General features: G+C 43.2%; 1 protein-coding gene across 1 annotated transcript in view; it reads right to left on the reverse strand.

The window, feature by feature from the left end:
- Rimkla (ribosomal modification protein rimK like family member A) overlaps positions 1-17,344 on the reverse strand; it is a 39,694-nt gene extending 22,350 nt beyond the window's left edge. The window contains exons 1-2 of the mRNA XM_004645944.1: positions 17,082-17,344; positions 1,977-2,207 (exon numbers count right to left, since the gene is read on the reverse strand). Coding sequence (XP_004646001.1) covers positions 1,977-2,207; positions 17,082-17,244 — 394 coding nt within the window. The 5' untranslated portion in view covers positions 17,245-17,344. The remainder of the gene's footprint in view (positions 1-1,976; positions 2,208-17,081) is intronic.
- Positions 17,345-17,470: the final 126 nt, after the last annotated feature.

A 17,470-nucleotide genomic window follows, 5' to 3' on the forward strand; every position in this document is an offset into this window, starting at 1 on the left:
CAGGGATTAAACTCAGGCCCCTGTGCTTGCCAGGCAAGTGCTTATTCCACTGAGCCAACTCCCCAGCCCCTACTTTTATTCTTTTTATTTTTAATCTTTTATTCATTCATTTGGTACAGAGTCTCGCTACACAGCTCGGACTCGTAGTGATCCTCCTGTCTCGGCCTCCCCACTGTTGGGATTACAGGTGTGCACCACCACACCCAGTTTTGGTGACCGCATGGAGATCTGAGACTGGTACCGCACTCAGTACTGGGGATTGAACCCAGGGTCATTGTGCTTGCCAGGTAGACCCTTAGTTCACCGAGCTATCTCCCCAACCCCTCTTTTACTTAATTTTTATTGTGGTAAAATATATAAAACATAAACGCATCCTTTCAATTCTTGTAAGCATATGGCTTAGCCTACTTTTCATTCTGTACCTTCTCATCCTGTAGTACCATCCATTCCTGTGACTTTGCTTAATACAATACAGATGTCCCCCTCCCCCCATCTCATCTGCCCTTCTTTCAGGCTCCTGACCCATTTACCCTTACCTACTCAGTATTTTCACTTACATATAACGTGGACATCTCAAGCAGAACATGTCCCAGCATGAAAGCATCTCCCTCTCAAAACCACTCACCCCTAATCTAACCACCATGATGCTCCTCCCCTCTACTCTTCTGGTCTCAGTGAACACTTGTCTTCACCTGTTTGCTCAAACCAGAAACCAGGCCCCCTGATCCCTCTCTGCATTCCCCATACCCAATCAATCACCATCTCCTTTTATTTCTAAGCCCTTCATAATCACTGTATTGGCTCACTTAACCATTTTCGCTTTAAACTTTAAGTCACTGTTGCTCACTCAATTATTTAAAAAGCTTCTAACTACCTATCCCATTTCTACTTTGCAGTCCACCAATTCCTTTTCTGTGGTGTGGCCAAAGTGATCTGCTATACTCTGCCTCCGATTAGGCCAGCTTCCCAGCTAATGTCCTCCAGTAACCTCCTGTATCTCCTTTGTCCACTATCTATGGCATAAGGCATCTTTTTGTCTTCCTAATCTTTGGGTTTTAAAAAAATCTGTTTGTTTGTGTACACTGGCCTTGAATTTATTCTGTAATCTAGGCTGGTCTTGAACTCATAGTGACCTTTCTGCCTCACCTTTCCAAGTGCTGGGATTAAGGTACACACCATCATGTCCGGCTTGTGTTCCAAATCTAATATCACAACCTACTTCTCTTATTTTTTTCAACTACTCACAATACCACCAATAGATTATGTTCTCTCTCACTTTTTTTTTTTTTTTTAAATTTGTTTATTTATTTTGTGTGTGTGTGTGGCCAGCTCAGCCCACCAGGGGGCGGGGCTGGCTGGCATGTGGTGCTGGGGGATTGAACCGTGGTCCCTGTGCTTTGCTTAGCTTGTTCTAAGTAGGTGCTTTAGACCACTGCGCCATCTCACCAGCCCTCTCTTACCTTTTTTATATTCCACTTTCTGCCTAAGTAACTCCCCTATACCCCTTATTTTAGCAGGATAATTTTACTCATTTGGTGCTGTCTCTTTCAGGGAGTGTCCCTCAGTGTCTTCTAAACTGCACCAGGAGCTCTCCTACATACTCCTGTACCACTCAGGGGTGCTAGCTCTTACCACACAACCACTATACCTCACTGAGGCTTCCAGTTTCTTGTCTTGTCTCTGAGGAACTGGAAGTGCCGTGGGGTCAGGCTGTTCTCTGCTATAGCCCAGTGCCTCCAAGGTCGCTGGCTGACACAGCATGTACAGATGTGTATTTAGTGAGGGACTCACATACAAAAGAAGCCAAGTCATTTCAGAGAGAACAGCCATGATCCTGGCTCGAGATGTTCTCTCATCTAAAATGAAGGCTCACATTGAAAGGCAACAAGAATGACTAGAAGATTTCTGTCCAGGAAGGGAAAAACGCACATGTGAGTGTTGGAAAGGCAAGCTCTGCCTGCCTTTTAAGGACTTACCATAGGAGAAGGTGTCTGGCATGGGCACCCCGTGTCCAGCCAGCTCTTGGAATGTCCAGAATTTGTTGATGCAGTTTAAGATGCTCTGCGAGCTGTTGACCAAGCGGCAGCCCAGCTTCTCCAGGTGCCTCAGGACAGTGATATCGCTGTCCGACTGCACAGAGGGCGTGGACACCCGCACAACCACCACGTCTGGGAAGGTGGTCAGGGCCTTCTGGTTCAGCTGGAGGCCTGCAACCCAAGGAGCAGAGTGAGTGCTGCGCTTGCCATTGCTGAGGCCCCAGTCACAGCTCCTAGGTGCTCCTCGAGGGTGAACCTGGGAGAAACAGAGCCTCGAAAGCAGCCACCTGGCTACTGTAGTGCAGCTCACAAGAAAACACTACTGTCAACCCTGTTTACCAAGCAAACAGCAGAGCATGATTATGAGGAAACACAGAGGAGCGGACAGAAAGGGGGAAAAGCAACTGAGCAAGATTAACCTAAACTAGAAAAATCCACAGGAGAAAAGTGTTCCCCCACCTTCCTTCCACAAAGTACTATTACTACTCAGAGGTACAGTGGCAGAGGAGACTAAAGACTTAACAAGGATGCAGCAGGAAAGCCCACTTATGGATTCTCTACCACTATTTTATGTTTAACCCTAAGAAAGTCTAACCAGCATATTATAGTCATGTACGTGATTTTTATGAATATACTGTTTTACATCAAATGCAGAATTAAGACACAAAAATGGACAACAGTATCCAAAATTATAACCTCAACTATGTAAACAGATACAAGCTGGAAAATGCTAAAGAAAAACATATACTAGTATTTCAACAGTGGACAATGGGATTACAGATAATTTCTTTTTTATATTTTATAATTTATAGTTGTCTGTATTTTTCAGAATTTCTTCAAATGCATATTGCCTTTATAAGAATAAGCCTATGAAAATCAATTTAATTCAATGGATAGCAAATACTGAACTGGATATTCAATATTAAAATTGAAAGATACATACAGTGAAAAGACCTGGAACTATGTTACTAGAGCGTGAGTGGAGTATTAGCTGGATGTGAAGACCTAGGGGATCCAGAGCATAGCCTTGAAGTTACTGAAGAACTTCTGTGTAGAATTACATGGCTTATCTTCAATGTCTCCAAGAGATGGAGCTTGCTGTAGAAGCCTTATGCTGTCTGTGCCTTTTCTAGCCCCTCAAACAGTACCTCATGTATGGCAGGCACCTGATGTTTGTAGAACTGAACAAAACTACAAGGAAAGTTTTGGGCTCAAAAAAAGGACACTCTTATACTCCCTTAGCGGGAATGGGCTGAGGCTTGCTGACCACTCAAGGACGGCACAGAGGGAGTATAAGGCAGAAGGGCCCAGGCAATGTGGCTAGGGCTCCTCAGCCCTGATACCACGTGGCTCGTGACTCTCAACAGTCATCTGGTCATTAGTGCCACCCCAGCATCTGGCGGTGGAGTGGCAGAGATGACAGAGACAAGATGTGGGAATGGTGGGACAATAAGAGGTGCGTTCAAGGGATTCCTGGGGTGGCCTCAATGAACCTTAAAGGAGCTTCCAAAACACTCTGAAGAAAACCTTTAAAACATAACTTATGGACCCACCTCCTAGACTTTAATTCCAAGAAAAAAAAGGTGCTAAGGAAGCTGTAATTTTTCTACTAGGGATGAGTAAAATCAGAAACAATGCTTTAAAACTGAGAAAGTGGAAAGACAAACTCTAAGTACAAAAACAAAGAGGACTTACAAAATGACTATAGGGCTCTAACTTACATGCTTCCTCCGTTCTCAGTGTTTCATTGATTAAAGTCATTTTTAGTACTCCTGCTAAGAAAGAGAGCCCAAAGAAGTAGAACTTCTTCACTCTCAGAGACAGTATGTAAACAGCATCCAGGTTATCTTCATTTTTCTATCGAAAACAGGATAATTTGTATATGTTTTTACTGTTCTATGAAAAATTTCTTTGCCACCTTTGATGCTTGGGGAAAATAAAATGAAGAAAGTGGGGAGTAAGCTCATGGTAGCCTCAAAGTTAGAAGAAAGAAGGAAAAGTATCTAGGTTGATGAAAATGGTGAGTAACTGCAGAAGAGCAGGGCAGCATTGCACAGTGAGATAATATAGGCAAAAATGTCTTGAAGACTATAAAATGCTATATACACGCAAGACACTTGCATTATTGTGCAGACATTCTACTAAGCAAGGTAGGACAATTTATGGAGAGTTTTACTACCTAATGAGAAAAACAGCTTTGCAACACAAAAGTGACCTAGAGAAGCAAGAAGCAGCAAAAACATCTGGCTTTCAAATCCCAACACGAGACCACAGACAAACAGACTTCTAAAAATTGAAGCGAAGAATTCAATCCATTTCTGGAAATACTGACCACAAGTGCACAGAGACAGCTCAGCCTCAACAAGCAGATTCACACACAACCTAGGAAGTCTTACCAGGACTTCATTTCTCTTCTCCAAAGGTAAATCTTTGGGCCTGGCTCATTCCAACTGAAGCCCTTAATAAACGAAGAATGGAATGGGTTAAAGCAGAGCCAAAGAGGCTCAAGCAAGCAGTTAAGACAGGTTTGGTGTCTGACTGTGCGGCTGTCCAGCTCTGTGCAGAGTACATGAGGGGTTTATGCACATCTGCAAAGCTCATTATAGCCAGCCCTACAAATCTGTGGGCTCAACATCTGTGGACCCAATGAACTGCAGATAGGAAGTACTCAAAAAATAAATCTGCATCTATGCTGAACATGCAGATTTTTTTAAAAACTCCGCTCCATAAACAATACAGTATAACAACTGTTTGTAGGCCTGAGGGTATAGTTCGGTGGTAGGACACTTGCCAAGCATGGGCAAAACCCTGGGTTCAATCCCCAGCGCTAAAAAATAAGAAGACAATAAATATGCAGAATTTATATTGTATTGGCTGCTGTAAGTAATTTGGAGAGAATCTGAAGCATACAGGTGGGTGTGCATAGGTTATATACAAATACTACGTCTCTTTATGCAAGGGACTGAGCACCCTTGCATTTTGGTAAGGAGGGAGGTCCTGGGACACCCTTTGCGTCCTTCTTGACATTCTTCTCTGAGCAACTTCATTTGTCCCTGCACATTCCCCTTGCATTTGCCATCACATTTCTGGACTGTAACTTCTGGTAGTAAGAGGCTGTCCCTCGTTGGCGCTTCTGTGGGAGCTGAAGTTGCAGCATACGGGATCAAGACATCAGGAATAATTTGAGTGTGACACTGGCTACTGGTAAACCCGTCTATGAATTCTGAGCCCTTTAGTTACTTCAGCAATCTTGAGCCCCCTCCTCCTTTAACATCTCCTCTCAAGAAGGGATCTAATAAGTTCAGCACATAATAGAAATGACTTAATGTGTCACCTTTCCCAGTACTATGGGGTGCTGTGTTCATTGTGGAATAGTCTACTGATGGGCTCATGGCTCACTTGCTATTGGGACTGGGGCCTGGCCAGAAGAGGCAGGTGGGGGGGAGCATCACCTGGAAGGGCGTATCTCCCTCCTTAGTCCCTCCCCGCCCCTCTGTTTCCTACCCTTTTCTGCATCAGAGCTAATGGGTCACAGACTGTTACCATGAGCCAAAAATAAACATTTCCTCCTTTATGTTGTGGGTGCTGGGTGTTATGTCCCAATGACTAGGATGCCCAGAATCCTTACATTCCACTGTGACCCACAGGCTTCATACCAAGGGAATGAAAAGCTGTACAGGGCATGAGGAGGATGGGTCCCCCCTGACTGCTGTGAGAGGAAGGAAAGCTGTCAGCAGTGCACGAGCAGCCCTCACCCTTGGAACAAGGGGCTGCATGTGACTGGGCATCACTGCTACTTAGGGAGGTTGGGAAGAAGCTGAGCTGCTTCTGGGATATTTGGGGAGCCACAGACTCCTGCACTGGACTCAAAATTTACTATGGTTATCCTCAAACCATTTTTTAAAAAAGCCTGAAATGATCACTCTGCCCCAGATAGGTCAGTAGCAGAAAACAAGATAGTCAGACTCCATACTAATTAGTATGACCAATGCTAATGACAATGACCAACAACCAACACAATCTAAACTATTTGAAATCAAAACATTTTTTCTATCATACCTTGGGGTCAGGGAACTGGGGATTGAAGCCAGAGCATTCACAATGAACTATATCCCAAGTGATTTTTTTTTTTTTTTTTTTTTTTTTTTTTTTGAGAAAGGGTCTTGCTGAGTTATCCAGGCTGGGCTGAAACTTGTGATCTTTCTGCCTTTGCTTACTCAAATGCCAACATTACAAGTGTGTGTCACTATGCCTGGGTTCCATCCTGCTTCTAAGAAGAAGAATAGGTAATTTTTTTCCTTTTTTTTTGTGTACTGGGAATCAAATTCACAACTTTGCACTTGCCAGGCAGGTACTGCACCATTGAGCTATATCCCCAGCCCTTTCTTATGTAATTGTGTTCTGATTATTTTTTAACTTTCAGCATTTGGAAAATTTAATATATTAAAGACAATATAGTAAAGCTAGGTGTGGTGGCATATGCCTGTAATTCCAGCACTTGGGAGGCTGAGACAGGGGGACTGCCATGAGTTCGAGATTAACCTGGGCTACATAGTGAGTTCAAAGCTGGCCTGAACTGCACAGTGAGACCCTGTCTCAAAACAGAACAGAACAGAACAAAGCAAAACAGCCCCCCAAAATACAGTACAGCAAACTAGAGTGACTTATCCCAATTATTACATGTGCTTTGTATAACCCATATATCATGATAAAATAAACTCTCTACAAAACTAGACTTTTGCTTTTGTATATGCAACAGCAAACAAATACAGTTTGTAATAAGGAGAAACAGCTTTAGTGTGAAATACATAAATCATTATTTGAAGCAGAGTTATAAAACTTAAAAAAAAATTCTTAATCATTCAAACCAATAGAGGGAAGCAGAAGCAGGGAAAATAAAGTATGCTACAAATTTAGATTTGAATTTGGCTAGCACTTTTATTGAGCATCTTTAGGTACTCTGCCAAAACTTTCACCTGTATCATCTCACTTAAAAGCATCTTCAAGGGCTAGGGGTATAGCTCAGCTACATAAGTGCCTGCCTGGCAAGCACAAGGTCCTGAGTTCAATTCCTGGCACCAAAATAAGTAAGTAAGTAAATAAATAAATAAATAAATAAATAGCATCTTATACTCTGGATCACTGGAACTAATTTGTTGTAAATGTCTTGGTATTTATGTACAACTTGTATAGTGGGTCACTCGCTTCCAACCTGTGTGCACATAAATATGCTTGGCATCACTACACTAGCTTCCTGTATGCTAGGAGAAAATGCCTTCCTGTGTAAAGCAAGCCCTTTATATTTTCTCTCCAGTGCTCTGGCAGCAAAAATAAGCAAGTAGCAGGGCACTGCAGCAAGTGAGCAAGCAAGGACTTTGCTGCTGGCACCTTGGAGGCCATCATATTCAGCAGGTTCATGGCTCGAAATGAAGTTCTGACAGGGATCAGAAAGCAACAAAACAAATGCAGTGGACGGTCCAGGTAGTGCTCTGGAATATCCTGCTGTGCAACGAGGCAGCTGGCGTGATCCAAACACAATCTGGCTAATGGCACTCTTCAGCTTTTCCCTCATCTTTTCTGCTCTCTCTCCAGCACTGCCCATAAGAAATTTTGATTTATTTTGTTTTTTTGCAATACTAAGGATTGAACCCAGGGGCTCTGCATTGAGCTATGCCCCCCCAGCCCTTTATATTTGTTTTCATTCTGAGACAGGATCTCTTCATATTTCCCAGACAGCATTCAAACCCACAATCTATAAGGAAGTTATTTTTATTCTTGGGTAGAAGCTGCTGCCACTGCTCCTTTCACTCTAAAGTTCTATGGGAAGCTGTCCAAAGAAATCTTACTTGCACCTATAATAACTAAAATCGAGTTATTTATGCAGTCACTTTGTCCTTCCACCTGCTGCTGTTCTGAAGTGATCTAATTCAACTCAACCTTGTTGAGCAGTTGGTGTGAGTCAGACACACTATTACACAGGAGCACAAAGATGTACTGGGCATCTCTGCTCATCCCCTGGGCGCTGACAGTCTCCTCATGGAGGTAGACAGACTTGACTTAAAACAGTCAACAACACATCTATTGTTTTATGCATTAATTCAGCAAATACTTAGCACCTACATGGGTGATTTCCAGTGTTAGCTTGGGTTTGTCCAGAAGCACACCCTCAGACCACCATTTAAGTACAAGTTGCCTGTTTGGGTAATGATTTCAGGAAACACTGGAATGTGACAAAGGATATGTTTTAAAATTAGTTACCACCTTCTGGGACTGAGCCCTGCTTAAGATTAGTTCATACATACCCCTCAGTGACCTCACCTCAGTGCCAGGGAGTTGGTGATATAGTCCATTTATAACCAAGTTCAGCATTTGATGGAAACCCACTGGGGGCAGGCTTTTATTCTTTGGCCCTTCTCATGCAGTGTGCATATATGAGTAGGGAGGGCTCCCATGGACCAGAGAAAGCTACCACATAGACATGCAGGTGCTGGTAGTCACAAATGGCCCCAAGGGAGTTAAGTGCTAAGGGCCAAAGGGATGCACGAGGGTCATACCAGATAAGGCATAGACACCAACCGTCTCAAGGAAATGGGGCTGGGAGAATGTGCAGGAAACAAACCATGTCCCTGGAATATAAGAAGAAAGACAATACTCCCAAATACACTACAGTGTGTGCAGCTGTCATAGCTGCCACTGCCAACCACCCTCTCCTAGTTTTCCGGCTTACTTCTGTAGCATCCCATTTCAACCTTCCCTGTCCCACTGAGAACTCTGAGGCATGATTTCCCCCACCTTTTCCGAGTGCCCCTCCCTTCCTACCTCGCATCCTTTCCCTTCTTACTGCAACTCCCCTGGCCAGTATCACAATCTCTGTCTTACACTTGCCCTCAAATCCTTGAAGCCATTGCTTGCTGGACTAAACCACTACTCTGACCAGAACGAATGAATGTTCTGTTTCCTTCCTGTTTGCTCCTTGGCGAAGGGACGCACCTGGAGAAAAGCGCACTAGCCTGCTTGTCTCAAGGGCTCCTTTAGTGGTCCTGGCAATCATCGTACTTTCCTGACCTCGCCCCTACTTCATACTTTCTCTTCTCTCTTCATTACTTCTTTCTCTTTTTATGCTCACTTCTATATACAAAAAAGGTCAAACAAGCTAAATCCATGTGGTGGCACAAACGTGCAGTCCCAGCACTCAAAAGGCTGAGGAAGGAATATTGTAATGAGTTCAAGACCAGCCTGGGCTACAATGTGAGTTCAAGGCCAGCCTAAGATGCATAGAGAGACCCTGTCTCAACCACACACACATACACAAAAAAAAAAAACCTAAACAAAACCAAAAAACCCCATCACAACAACAGAATCAAGCAATCAGAGAACTCTGTAAGCGCCTATCATGACGTCTATCCACTGCTTGAGACTTTACAGTTATCGTCTCTCTACCCACACTGGCTGAACTGTTACAATACCTGTCCTTGCTCCCAGCTTACACTAGCCCATCGCTATATGCAGGAGATCCCAGCTCGTCTCACCCTCTTAAGCTACAGCTCTGGCCATTTATCTCTCCATGGTGCCATCAGTTTCTCCCTCTCTCCTTGGTCATCCATATCAGCATGCAAACATGTCATTATTTCTCCCTTCTTTAAGAAAAGCCTCTCACGCTATTTTCCCTTTGAGTGTTCCTCATTTTTGTCTGTTACAATAGTTTCTATTATTTTTATTTATTTTATTCTTTCAGTATAAGGTCTTGCTACACAGCTCAGACTTGTAATGATCCTTCTGCATCAGCCTCCCCAGTGCTGAGATTGCAGGTATGTGCCACCACTCCCAGTTTTCATGGCCGGTGTAGTGCACTGGGGAATCTGGGGCCAGTACAGCATGCAATACTGGTACCAGGGATCCAACTCAGGTTCTTGCGCTTGCCAGGCAAGTGTTTAGACCACTGAGCTACCTCCCCAGCCCTACAGAACAGTTTCTAAGACTGTGCCTATTCACTATTTCTTATTACTTCTGTCCTTATTAGAGTTGCTAATGCTAATGCCACATTGCCAAATTGGTTCTTAATCCTCAGATGTCAGCAACATGTGACATTATCTGAATACATCTTCCTTCCTGAACTACTTTTTCCACGTGGCTTTCAGAACACAACATTCTCCTTTTTCTCATCTCTCTCCACTGTTTTCACCCCTTTCCCAGCCACTGAACCCCAGAATGTCCCACAGCTCCATCCTGGGGCCTTTCTTTTTCCTATTCCTAGATAGATCCCGCCCTTAAAGGTGTACAAAGAGACTCCTACTTCACTATCTTCAAGCCAAACCTTTTGCCTGAGTCCCAATCTCTACCCAGCATTTCCATTTGGACATTCACTGGGCACCTTGGACTGAGTTCTGACATTCGTCACCTGCCCAAACCTACTCCTTTCTCATCCTTTTCCTATGAGTAAGTGGCACATTTTTTTCTTCCAGCTGCCTAGGCCAAAACACCTTAGTTGGTATTTCCTGAACATCCAACTTCTTATCAGGAAGCAAATCCTGACAACATTGTTTAAATCCAGTCACTATTCACCTCCTTCCCTAATATAATTTTAGTACAGTGACCATCTCACGTGAGTTATCACAGCAACCTTCTCTGGGCTTTCTTGCACTACCCTTATTCCCACTGACCCATTCTATGAGTGGCTGCCAAAGGAACTATGATGCAGCTCCTATCACTTCTCTGCTGAAAACCCTTCAGTGGAGCCCTATCAATCCAAAAGCCAGAGGTTTTTGCTGCCTCTCAAGGCCCTCTCTACCTACTCATCTCCCACCTACCTCCCATCCTCCTCTCTAACATTTGCCCCTTCAATCACTCCTATTGCTCCAGTGGCCCCCCCTTGCTACTCCCTTGCACCTGACCCCCACTACCATCAGATGTCTGAGCGGCCTGCATGCCTGCCTCCCTCAGATCACCACAGAATACCATCTTGGGTGAAGACCATCCCACCTAGCCAGCCTAATGTACAAACCACTTCCCTGCTCTTCCTCTTCAACTTTTCTTGTTTTTCAAAGAAATATACTATACTATGCATTTTACTCACCTTATTTATATTCTAACTTACCCATCTAGAATCTCACCTTGAGAGACAGAGATCTCTGGCTCTTTTATTCTGGCACTAGCATGTACCTTCCACACAGTAGGCAGGCAACAGATACTCTCTGACAGAACAAACAAATGAACAAATGAATGAGTGAATGACATAGTCATATGAGGGTGAGGCCACATCCACGCTCCTGCTCCATTACATCTCCATGCCTGTACCTGCACAGAGCAGATGCTCAATAAGTATCTGTTAAATGAAAGAAATGGGTGGAATGAATGCCTTTTGTGAAGATTAGACACATATTAAAATATTTAATAATAGAAATAAAGGAATAAGGTATCAAGATGAATATAAATTTATCCTTTTCACGTAGTGGAGTCTTAGGTTACTTTTTAATAGTGAAAGGTCAAATAAAAGTGGACCAGTAAGTTTAGACCATATTGTAGGTTGTATGAAAACAATACAAACCCAGATTCATGCTAGGAAGGGGAGCGAGGAGGATCCATGGCTAGGTGAAGATGACAGGGACCTCTCTGTGTGATGGCTGTACCTCTTGCCAGCAGGCAAAGCTAACAAATTTGGTGGAAGTGTTATGGTAGCAGCAACAGGAGGTCTGGAAATCTGTGAAAGAGCTCTGATGTCTGCAGAGGATTCCAATTCACTGGTTTAGAACTCTACCCAACACAATTTATGAGCAAAAACTAATGATGAACACATAAATGAAATATTCAATGCTCCTCAGTCCTTGAGGTCAGCTTACAGATATGAATGTGGACCTGTGAGTTAAACTGTACTCCTGCGTCACTCATGAAATACCATACAGTAGATGCTTCTGCCCTTTTCCAGTTTGTTTCCACAGATGCTGCACAATAGTGTCCTCAGGATCACCCAGGGTTAGGCACAGGGCTTTAGCAGGAATTAGGCTAGAGGCCTGGCTCAGTGACGGTGAGCCTTTCAGAGCTCTCAGTGATAACAAGCAGCCTGCTGTAGCACTCGTGCCACAGGTTCACCACCACTGGCTAACTACCACTGGCTTCTCTATGCACAATGCTATCATGTGTTAGTTAGGATCTGCAATGCCTCCCAAGGTTCATTCATGTGTTGAAAGGCTGGTCCCCAGCTACAGGCACCACTGGGAGTTGGTGAGAACTTTAGGAGATCTAGTTGGAAGAGGTCACTGGGAGCATGTTTTTGGAGGGTATATTTTGCCCCTGGACTTCTGTTTTTCTCTTTCTCTGCTTTCTGGCGATGATGAAATTGACATCTTTCCTCCACCGAAGCCAAATAAAATCTTTCTTCCTTTATGTTGATTTTCTTGGGTATTTTGTCACAACGATGGAAAGCTGATTAACACAGCATGGCATCCTTTCTTGCTGGTGTCCTCCTGTAATAAGATGGGAGTCCATCCTGTCTCCGAGGCCTTCAGTTGTCTTCTGGGGTTGGGGGAGATGGAAGCTATCACCTCATATAAATTTATTCAGGATTCCTCTCTCTCAATCATCTTATATCTTATCTAATTGTTACAAGCAACCAAGCAAAAGGGTTGTACAACACTGACTTAAATAGGCTCACCTAGAAATTTCTGTATGTGGCTGAGGATGTAGTTCAGTGGTACAGCACTTGCCTAGCTTATCTAAGGCTATAGATTTGATCCCCAGTGCTAAAATAACGATAATAATGATAAAAATTGCTATATGGTCACCAAGGTTTTTGCTCTCAAAAGAGAGAATGCTGAATCATTCTGCTCCTAAGAGACAAACTATAACACAACCTCATTTCCTTGCTCAGACTCATTTCATTTGTCTTGGCATATTTGCCTCTCAGTTTGTGACTAGCTCCTGGAACCAGTTAATGATTCAGACCCAGGGTAGTCAACGAATTTAGTTCTTTCTACTAAATCTGTCTTCTTTTAATGGCTCATCACAAAAATATTTACATATTCAATTAAGATCTTCCAAACACAGAGACTAATTACAGTAAGAGTTCAAATTAGCCTTTAGGGCACTTTACTCAGCCATTCAGCAAACATTAAATGAAAATCTATATAGCAGTTATGAAGCATACATTTGAGGAATCCCATTATTCACTCAAGGACAAAAGGTACGTAAACCTTGAAAATAGATAAATTATTAAAAAAGACGTTATTTTAAAAGGTATAGACAATGTTATTTGGCAGCAGTTTGAAGAGAGTGACTCTTTAGGGACAGACAGTTCAACAACAAAGACTTTATAGAGTTTGAGTAATGTGCTAGATTTGAAGGATGAATAAAAATTCACTAGATGAGGGAGAATGGGCATTTCAACCAGAGGAATTTTAATGCAAGGCCAGGCAGGAGTTGAAGAGTCACATAGTGAAGTGAGTATAGGCTGATGCAGAAGACGAAATGTCAGGGATGAGACAGAAGTGTTAAGAAGTCACTGAGCACTGGGTCTAACTCTATGCAGTACTACACAGTACTATGTGCCCCATGACCCTTATTGGTGTTTATAAGAGTTAAGACATAAAAAGAACCTAGACCTATGAGTGATAGAGTATCATATAGATTTTGTTATGACTATTATTATGTGTATTCACTACCCTATATCTATTGGAGAATGAAGAATTTGCAATTTCTGAAAAGGAAATAGAGATGGATATGATTTTCATCACACTACACACAGTAAGAAGCAAAGAGAATGTGTTCTATTGAATTACTTCAGTCCTCTGAAAGTCATTCCTTCTCATCATCCAAATATATGTTGGGGAGAGCAGGTTACTAGAATAAAACTAATCATGAGACCTTGTATGTGGACAGCATTTTCAGTTTAAGGGCTGGCTAAATAGTTTAGCAGATTAAGATGCCTGCAAGCAGGAGCAGGGGCCAGGGGTTCAATCCCTGGGCCTGCTGTGCCAACCTGTGCTGAGACAGCAATTGAGACTAGGCGTGGGGGTGCCGCGCAAAGGGCTGTAAACAGGTAGATCACTAGGAGTCCGATCTAATAGTGAGAACCTGAACACCCTATAGATCATTCCCTAAAATACATTTTCAGTTTAAATAATCTTATTTTAAAAACTTGCAATATTTATAATACTTTAAATCTCTTGTCAGAAGAATCCTATTGCCAGAAATCTAGATACAACCTGAAATTCAAATCTTTTGATGAATTTAAGCAACTGGCTGAGGTTACTTACCTACCAGTACCTTCCCCAAGTCAACTTTTTCATTATACCCCTATACTAATCTAAAGAAGCAAGGTAAAGGAGCAAAGGCACAAAGGCTTTGTCATTTCCTAACCTACAAAATCCCTTTGTTAAGTCAATGTCTTATTTCAATTTAATTCAGTTCAATTACACATCCAAGAAAGACACTACACATTGTAGTTACCTAGGTCCTACTCATTCTATAACAATGGACTAGAAATTTGCAGATCAGTATTTGGGGTACTGTGATTTGCAGCATTGAGAACTGACTCCAGTGTTCGGGTTACTGCGATGGCTAATCTTGCTTGTCAACTTGATTGGTTTGAGAGGCAGCAAGATTAATAAAGCGCACAGATTTGCTGGATCCATGGGGATCCAAGGGTGCTTTGGTTCCATGCTGGATCACAGCGGCTGGGCTCTGAGGACGCTCTCTGGCTCTTCCCTGTTCTCTGTTCTCTTGCTGCCCTGAGCCAAGCAGCTTTGCTCTGTCATGCCCGTCCACCATAGTGCTTTTACCTTAGAACAAGCCAACAAGGACTGAAATTATGAGTAAAACTAAACATTTCCTCCTTTAAGGATATGTGTATGTTTGCTATTTTGTCCCAGCAGTGGGAAATTGACAATGTAACTACTAACCACTTGGATGACACTGGAAATTACTTCATCCATTTGAGCCTGAAGTTCTTAAAAAAATAAATGAATTAGAATGGATTATTTAAAAGTCTTCCCGGGACTCACATTCTATAATTCTCAAATGCAAAACAGCATCAGTTTCAGTATGTTTCAGTATATTTATGATGATAAATATACAGTCCTGTATTAGAAAAATTTGTGAATTTTTCAGAGGAATAATGGCTCGACACATTGTCTAGGGTATTCTATGTGATTACAGAAGAAACTGGGAAGTGGAGCTCGTCTCTTTATTCATTAAAAAATATTTATTAAGTTGGAAACGGTGATCACATGGGTTTGTCTTATGGGCTGTGATTTGCACATTGGTACCTCAGAATTAACAATTAAAACTGCATTAAAAATACCTATCTTCCGTTTCTCCATTGACCAAATACCTGTATAGACTTTCTTGTTAAAACGAAGTCACTCTCGGTTTGTGGCTAAGTTGAAAAGCTTTCACACATTAATTTCACTCAATTCTAAGACACTAAATATAAAGGTTTAAATGTTTCCTGCCACACTAGAGTTCTTCACTTTTTCTAAGGCTGATTCTTCAAAGTGAAGTTTTAGACACAGAGAGCATCTTCCTACTTTTATGGAATTTGTGATGAGTCTGCAATATAAACACGATGTGAAATTCTGGTTACTACACCTCTAAAAAAGAGACATATTTACAAGTTGCAAAAGAAAAATAAGTAAGCAAACTCATCTTTGGGGATATAAAGATATAACCTAGATCAGCCAACTCTTTTATCTTATTCAAATATAGTACTGGAACAGAATTTTCAGGCTGGAGACTTAAACCTTCAGTTTCTTAAATGAGAAACTTGAAATTCAAAGCCACAGTGACCTTACCAAAGCAAAGATGAGACACTTAATTAACACCAAAACTGCACTAAGGACCCAGGTCTGCAAATTCCTTGTTCAGGAATCTAGGCATTTGAATTGTGAGATTTTTAGCAAATCAAGGATAGAAAGAGCATACATATTCCTTCCATTTGAGAGATACTGCTTTAAATTAAATGTAAGGCACCTGCCTCTTCTAGTATATTTCGCCAACAGGATACATTAGATAAATGTATGGATAAAAGACGTACAACACACATATTTCACTTAGAGCTAGGTCATATTCACAAGCTCCCTTGCAAGTAGCTTGTTCAGAATTTGGAATCCCTTTTCTTGTCAAAGAAAAGTACTGTATGTGCCTATTTAAATAGATATGGCTGAGATAATGGGGACAATATCCCCATAATCACCCTGAGCTGGGACCAACTGGGACGACCCCCTTGGGTCCTGGACCCTTGGAAACCTCTAGCAGGGCACTGGAGACAACTAGCAAGCCATGGAGTGAGAGGTTCCTAAGTCCTAAAGCAGACAAGGCTTAAGCATTAAGGATAACACAGAATATCTGAAAACATACTTCACCTTTTGAGGTCAGAGCCGCGGGTGATAACCATGTCTTACCCCTAAAACCTCTTGGGTACAGCAGTGGAGTGAGTGATAAGGTCAGAACAATGTGAACCTGAAAACTGGGCTTTTCTGGAATCAGAAATCAACACTTTTCAGAAGGAGGATGGCTTAAAGAAAACCTATCAAAGGTCTCTCACACTCCGCACTCCAGAGGTAGCTCCCATCTTTTTCACATTTCCCCCATATGCAGGTCCAGAGTTTGGGCATGGTATTCATCATAGAGCACCACCAATGCATACACGCTGCTGGAAAAGTTTCCCAAACCATCAACGTAATAGCAATTTTGTACATTTAGCGTGGGGCTTCTTAAATTTCAGAGTCTAAACTGAGGAGGTATCCATGCAAGTGGAATTTGCCAATCTGGTGTGCACAGCCTTATTTTCCTTGGCCACCCGGGATGCTTCAGGTGAACGAGGTCTCTCACAACACAAAGTCTCCTCTAGGTAAATTAATAAATCACGTCCTCAAACCCTGGCCTCCGGGCGGACGACGGAGACTAAGAGGCTATCAAAGTGGGGGGCTTTCTCCAACCCCAAGAGAAGAGCGGCTGGCCGGCTGGCTCGAGGGACCCAAGGAGACTCGGTTGCGGGCGGCCCTGGGGGACCCCCGCGCGCCTCCCCGCCCGCCCGGGGCCCGCCTCGCTCACCGAGGTGGCCGCCGACCACGGTGACGGCGAGCTGGTCCATGAACACCGCTCGGAAGCGCACGTCCTGCTCGGAGCAGCGCTGCCGGAGGGCGCGCAGAATCTGCACCTGCGGGTAATCCTCGCTGAGACGCCGGTCAGTTAGGAGCCAGACCTGGGAGCACATGGCCTCGGCGGCGGCGCCCTACGCGGCGCGGACCCTCGGGGCCCCGGCACTCCGTGCGCAGGGCGGGCGTCGGGCGAGCGCGCCACGGCTCCGCTCCCGCCAGTGCGCCAGGGCCTCTGCAGCCCTGACCCATTACTTCATCCATTTGAGCCTGAGGTTCTTAAAAAAATAAATGAATTAGAATGGATTATTTAAAAGTCTTCCCGGGACTCACATTCTATAATTC

The sequence above is a fragment of the Octodon degus genome, unplaced genomic scaffold, assembly GCF_000260255.1.
Source record: "Octodon degus isolate 3935 unplaced genomic scaffold, OctDeg1.0 scaffold00245, whole genome shotgun sequence".
NCBI classification, from domain to species: Eukaryota; Metazoa; Chordata; class Mammalia; order Rodentia; family Octodontidae; genus Octodon; species Octodon degus.